The sequence below is a fragment of the Alexandromys fortis genome, unplaced genomic scaffold (assembly GCF_014885135.2).
Source record: "Alexandromys fortis isolate MF-2015 unplaced genomic scaffold, M_Fortis_MF-2015_v1.1 scaffold_114, whole genome shotgun sequence".
NCBI lineage: Eukaryota > Metazoa > Chordata > Mammalia > Rodentia > Cricetidae > Alexandromys > Alexandromys fortis.
Genome location: NW_026068046.1, coordinates 2,852,419 through 2,859,761, shown reverse-complemented (window position 1 = coordinate 2,859,761; position 7,343 = coordinate 2,852,419). Strand labels below are relative to the sequence as shown.

Below are 7,343 nucleotides of genomic sequence, written 5' to 3'. Positions count from 1 at the left end.
ATTTAAAACACAATTAATGCAACAGATTTTGAGGGGCTTTGGATATTTTTTTCGAAGCTGGTCCAGAACTCATTACACAGGCCAGACGGATCTCAAACTCATGGTGATCCCTCCTCACTTCCCAAGTGCTGGGATTGCAAGCAGGAGTCACCGTACCTGCTATAGCTAAATTTTAAATGAATATTTTATATCTGTAATAATTAGACCATGTAAACGAAGTTTTCATTATTAAACCAGTATTTCCCCTCAAGAGGTTTCTGAACCTTCTGTTGTCCAAATTTCATTCCTTTGGAGTGGATAGGAATTTCCAGTACAATCTAAAGTCATTCAGTATCAATACTAATGGGGAAACTATGTAATGGCCCTATTCTTACCGCCACTGCTTGTTAATCCAGGGCAAAAAGAAGTTTCAGAAACTTGTCCAATGTAAAATCACTAGATAAGAGGCAGAGCTGACGGTGTACTCGGGCGGTCTTGCAAGAAGATATTGGCTCTTAATCCCCATGGTGTGATACACTTCTTAGATTAGTAGAAATGAATTAACAGTTTGGTCTTACAGCAAATCTTGGAAGTATAATTCTCAACAAAAAAGTTGAGTCTGTTAGGACAGAGGGCTAGACGCGTCTGCTGAAGGCTAGAACAGGAAAGGTAGCTGAGGAGAGCCCAAGAGGGAGAAGGGGTGGGGGGCGGATTTACAGGTTAAACAGACTTCCTCTATGTTTAAACTAACTGGCAACTTCTGAGTATTCCTGAAGCTTCAATTTTCCAATGTTAACCAGAGTCAGATTTTAACATATTTGCCTGTGAATTACCCATTTTGTAGTCGATGTGTAACAAATATTACTCGGATAGCTTTTGGGCTCACTCTACTATTAATAAATTCTACACAGAAAATCCAAAAAGATTTTTGTTACCCAAGTTATTGTGAAGATATGACACCAATAAACACACACAATAGAATTTCAAAAGCAGATTATGGATGCGAAGCCTGAGATGTAAGGAGAGAACCAACTTCAGCGAGCTGACCTCTGACTTATGCTATCCATGGACTCACATACAAACATACAACACATGCAAATAAATAAGAAATCTAAAATTATATAAACTAAAGTATGATTTCTCGTTAAATTTTATAATCTTAAATTTATTGCCATACTTTTCTTTGCCACACTATCCCCCCTATTACAACTGATAAGCTGGAATTTTATTGTACTGTATCTCCCCTATTTCTTGAATACGGTTGTGTGGTGGGCACTTTATTTCCAGTCCAAAGGACTCCATATCTACCATAGAGAAATTTGCCCACCCATTTTCATTGCTGCTCTATTCACAATAGCTAGGAAATAGAAAGAGCCTAGATGTCCATCAACTGGTGAATGGCTAGTAAAAATGTGATGTGTTAACCAATGAAATGATATTCAGCTATTAATAAAAGTGGAATTATGAAATTTCCAAGCAAACAGATGGAACTGGATATAGCCATTCTGAGTGAGCTAATCCAGACCCAGAAAGACAAACGTCACAGGTTTTCTCCCATTTGTGAATGTTAGCTTTTAATCTCGAGATAATGTGTGTTTCGTTTGGAATACCCATAGAGGTCAGGGAAGAACTAAGGGGCCCTGGATGGCAACTTTCAAGGGATGAGAGACAGAATACACAGGTATAAATAATCAAAAGGAATACTGGAACAGGAAAGGTTAAATTGAGTAGGGGTAGGAAGGCAGAGTAGAAGACGGGGAGGGATAAATAACACTAAAACCTCTCCAAAATGTCATGTATAAAACTACTAATGAAGATGCTTCCTAAAACATATACCTATACACATATATAAAAAGAGTTAAAATGGAGTTAATCTAATAGGGCAACAAACAGACATCATATATTATACCAAATGAAATGTCTATTATCAAGAATGGATTGTGTCTTTCGGAGTTGTTGGCCAGTGAGATTCAATAGACCACCAGACACTACAAGTTATTGCCAAAGCTCTTGGTTCCCCTTCAGAACTTGACAGTAAGACCCTGTTGCAGACACCACCACATAGTTGAGGCACAGAACATGGAAAAGTCAAGCTGGAACAGACCTGAAAGCTTCATCTACAATGGGCTAGCTCATAGTGCTGGAAGGTGTTAGCACACTACCAGAGTCATCATCAATTTTGCCCATCAAAAAAGGGTCAAAAAGATAACTCTTTTATCCAAAGATATATATGAAAATTTCATCATTATGTTCTTCAAAACTAAAGGATTATAAATGTGTTTCTTCCTCCAAATCTTTCAGCAGAGAAGTATAAAGTTGGCTTGGTACATAGGGATGTTAATTGTGGAAATATGCTATTTTTTCAAGCTTATTTTTAAAATATTTTTAATTAGTTTTCCCAGGGGATGATGAGGTATTACCTAGTAGCTATCTATACTGGAGTGAAAAATGAAAAGTTGTGAGGATATAATATGTAACTCAATGAAAGAAATTTTATATGCCTGTAAAATGAAAAAAGAATAAGATATTATACTATATCTTTGAGAAGAGTCAATTCTTTAAGATGACAAACTTCCCTAATTTTTATTGACATTAGTTTAATTCAATTTAACAGAATTATTTTAGATTCCATCACAAATAATCAGTAGATGAGAATAGCTAATAGCTTCTTAGTATGTTTGAAAATTATGATACACTGATTTGGTTAAGATAAGTATAAATAGATCAACTGAACCAAATAGTCCAGAAACAACAATAATAGCAATTTTATAAATATTGAGTTCTTTTAGTACTTGGCAAAGTAGTCTAGCAAATGAAGAATGAAAGTTCAATCTAGTAAACTATGTTGGACAACTGGTAAATACCTGGAAACAAACCAAATTAGATCTTTTATGCACATAAAAAGTGGTGGCGCACGCCTTTAATCCCAGCACTCGGGAGACAGAGGCAGGCGGATCTCTGTGAGTTCGAGACCGGCCTGGTCTACAGAGCTAGTTCCAGGACAGGCTCCAAAACCACAGAGAAACCCTGTCTCGAAAAACCAAAAAAAAAAGAAAAAAGAAAGAAAGAAAGAAATCTCAAATGAAATTAAAGAATAGAACAAAAATTAATAAAGCCACATATTTAAAACAAAACAGTGAAGTTTTCTGTATCTATGGAAGAGAAACTGGAAAACAAAGGTAGAAATCAAACATGATGAAACCGAGTGATGCATTTGAGTACTAAAAATATTAAATAACAAACACCAAAGAGAGAAAGATATCTGCAATATAATGAGATGTGTCTATTTATTTGTGCATGTGTGTGTGTGTATGAAAATCAGTAAGACCCAAATCATGAAGTGATAAAAGTATGCAAATAGCCAGTTCACAAATGGGGAAAAATAGTTTAACAACCACATCAAAAACAGTCAGTGCCATTAACAAAATCTAAAATATGAAAAGCAAAGTGTAAATATGATAAAAAAGTTAGACATCAAACTACAAGAAAATTGTTTTCAACAAGAATAATCATTTTTAAGAAAAATTACACATATATAAACTAGAATATATATTTATAGTAATCATTCAAATGTAGAACTTGTAATTTAAAAGTATTGAATGATTCAAGTGTCAAAAAAGAGGCTGATGTAAATGTATGAAGCTGTCAAAAAACAAAATTCGTCAATAAGAAATAAGAGGTTGGTCAAGAAAAATATGGCTCATTTACAACTTAGCTAAACTAAAATACAGCCCTTATAAAAAGAATGTCTTTAATTTATTTGTGAAAATATTACATATGGATCAGCTTTTGTTTTACACTACATAGAAATTACAACAAAATGTAATGAAAAATGTACATGCACAAAAATATTCATTTTACTAAAATATAGAAGAAATTTTACTTAAAACTTAAGAGTAGTTGCCTTTAAGTCACAAGATTATAGATAATTTTTCCTTTGATTCCATTACCTATGTTTTCAAATTTCATATCACAAATAAGTGTTAACACTATTTTGGCAGGGTGGTGGTGGCGCACGCCTTTAATCCCAGCACTCGGGAGGCAGAGGCAGGCGGATCTCTGTGAGTTCGAGGGCAGCCTGGTCTACAAGAGCTAGTTTCAGGACAGGTTTCAAAACCACAGAGAAACCCTGTCCTGAAAAAACGAGACTATTTTGACAGATTGTTTTAATTCTAATTTTATTTAGAGAAAATAATTGAAAAAAAACTTCATATTATGAATGAAGGGCAGCAATTGTCTAAGTGGAAAACTTTTACAATGTTGAAACATTCTGTTTTCTAAAACCTAATGGGAGGAAAGGTCCTGTCTGAGAGTCACAACTGGAATTTAATCTGGGAAAGGGGAATGTACAGTTTGAAAGAACAATTTGAAGCATACAATAAAAATAGGCTAAATTGAAATTCAAGCAAACTTTTTTGGTTAATGGGAATAAACAAAATATAGAGTAAGGTGGCACTGAGTAAAATGTAATTATTTTATGTTTGTCCATGAATGTAGGAGTCTATTTCTTTCTATTCTGTATCATATGAATCTGTAGTTTGAATTAAGAGTGCATAGCTTGCTCCAAAATAACATTTTGCAAGTACCACGTAGTGCCAGTAAGAGAGAACGAAATGGTTATGTGTAGCAAAAGGGACACTCCAAAATAATTGAAGAACTGATCAAGGCAAAGCATCTTGTCTCATCACTCCCTAGTAGTCTGGTCATAACTCTGAAAACCCACATGACAGAAGAAGAATTCTCTACTTATCTATTTTCATAGGAAGAGGTTTTCATGGAGAAATTAGTCAACAACAACTTACATTTATGCAGCATTCACCTTCAGTGAAAACTAAAATAATGAGAATTTCCTTACGTAGTACTGACCTACCTGCCTAAAAACTAAGGATTCCTCTCTTCAAGATTTTACTTAAAGCAATCTTTTGTAACAACAAACAAACAAACAAAACCAGATTTCTGTTTTATGTGACTGGAAGATGAAGTCCCCAGAGAATTTGAGTGACTCCCTAGAGCCCTCAGCCTGGCCTCTTGTCAGTCCAAGGCTCCTTGTCATAAAGAACACAACCTGTCTTCACAGTTCATGCATTCAATTCCAAGTTGTTTGCTGAGTGCCTATTATGTACCAGGATATGTTTCTGGTCCTAAAGACAATATTCATTCCTTCATGAAGGTATTTTTGTAGTAGATCCCATATATAATTAAGCAAACTAGTAGAAAGTTTAAAGCTCCTTCAATAAAAACAATGGCCTAGCAACAAAGAGAGGTTCTTTACATTTGTTAAAATGGTCAAGGGATGTATATTGAACCGAAGGTGTAAAATCCGGAGTGTGGAGCAGCCATAGGAACCTTCAGGAATGACCAGGTGCTACTTAGAGGAGAAGTCTGCTGTCTCCACCTCTCTCCCCTACACAGGCTTCTTTTCAACCTTCATTTTCGCCTTAAGGAGCATGCTGCGTAACCCACTGCTAAGCCAAAGCAGCTCATTTCACTCACCATCCTCCGTCTTTTGACAAGAAAAAAACCTAAGGATCCTCATTGGCTTTCCTTGCCCTTCTCGGGGTTCCACTTGGGAAGCAGAAAGGTCCAAGCCCAGAGCTGGATGTTCAGTCCAGTGGAAAAGCAATTTTCAGGCACATATAAAATCCTGGACTCTGTCCCCAACACAGAAAAATTATTTTCCCATATATTTAACTTTTAGCTTTTATGATAAATGTATTTATCAGGAGCTGAAAACTGCCACAAATAATGCTTGGACATTTTTAAAAATCAGTATACAATGACAAACCTCTCAAACCATCCACAATTTAATCTTTATCGCCTGACCCAGAAAGTACCTCAAATGTTCGTAGTGTATCATCATGGCCACTCACTACAAAGCATTTTTTCTTTGTTTTGTTTTTATGCAGACACGACTGTGCTAGAGTGAGGGTTTTGTGAGTTTTTTTTTTAAAAATCCTGCTTACAATAACGTTTGAAATAGGACCTTCTGTAGAAATGCCTCCGTAAGTACTGAAATAAATTGTCCGAAAGGAGAACAATAATAAACTGAAACCCATAGCTTACTGAACATTTGCCCAGTGTCAAGACCAGTGCCCACTTGTTTTTAAAAGCTTGGAGGTATTTAATCTTCACAGTCCCTTGGAATATGAGTCCCATTTACTAAGTGAAAAAACACAAGGTTTAAAAGATTGGTTTGCTGAGATTACAAGCTTAGAGTCTGATTATGGTAGGTAGGATTCCGTCTCGCCTCTGCTTTGCCGGGGAGATAGGGAGCCAAAACACAACTGCATCTAGTTCAAAATGGAGCGAAAGGCTGGCAACAATCTTGGCAAAGAGCAAAGTGGAACCGTTACAATTGGGTTTTCTTTCTGTACACTTTAAAACGATTGAACAGGCCTGTCTTTTATCAGACATCCACGTTTTTAAACTCCTGGCCTCTCTTATGAAGGAAGGTAACTCAGCTGCTCCAGAAAATCCTTACTCTAGTACAGTAGAGGCTGCCACAAACACACTGGCAAGACTCAGCAGATGAAATCCCCAGCGAGCAACCTCTACCCAACTACTACCCACAACAGCGCTGAGCTGAGTCTGGGGAAGCCTTGGGACCAGGCATGAGCGATGAACAGTTCTCAGGGTTCCTGCTGCTTGTGTCTCTGATTACCTTTACTAAAAGCTGTAACTCTCTGCCCCTCCTTCCAGGACTCCCCAGCAAGGTCAGGACATACGTGACCAGGCTGCCACTAGGACAATGTACTCACAAAACACACAGGCAGTACACGCCAGGAACACTCTCGCTGTCTCTTAGCAGATAGCTTCCATCCAGGCCCGTGGCGAGCAATAGCTTCTCCCCCGTCTCCCGGCTGATTTTGCCATGGTACACAGTCACAGCATCCATGCCTGGTTGACTCGTGTGGGCCCAGAAGGAAAAAGGGAAACGGTGCTGCTGCTTCTGCTGCTGCGGTGGCTCCCAGTCAGTCAGCCACCTGACTCCCAGGGCAGCCAGTATGCATGAAAGAGAGAGAGAGAGAGAGAGAGAGAGAGAGAGAGAGAGAGAGAGAGAGAGAGAGAGAGAGAGAGAGAGAGAGAGAGACACGAGTGCCCCAACAACAGGATGTTGTCTACCTGCCTTAGAACCTCTTCTCACACTTCAATTAAGGCCAGCTCAGCAGTTTAGCAGCTTCAGACTTGTCATGGGGGTTTGATCACCTGCTCCCCAACAGAGGGTTCCTGGTGGGGGAGGGGGAACACTGGCAAGGTGAAGACTTGTAGTTTTGGAACTATGCCAGCAATGCAGACAGACCTTGCACAGAGATGAGAAATTTGATAATGCTTTGCTCTGTGTAGCCCCTGCAGCCTGCAGAGCC

The 7,343-nt window shown here is 38.0% G+C and overlaps 1 protein-coding gene across 1 annotated transcript in view; it reads right to left on the bottom strand.

Moving 5' to 3' along the window:
* Sh2d1a (SH2 domain containing 1A) overlaps nucleotides 1–7,069 on the bottom strand; it is a 25,979-nt gene extending 18,910 nt beyond the window's left edge. The window contains exon 1 of the mRNA XM_050118841.1: nucleotides 6,738–7,069. Coding sequence (XP_049974798.1) covers nucleotides 6,738–6,874 — 137 coding nt within the window. The 5' untranslated portion in view covers nucleotides 6,875–7,069. The remainder of the gene's footprint in view (nucleotides 1–6,737) is intronic.
* Nucleotides 7,070–7,343: the final 274 nt, after the last annotated feature.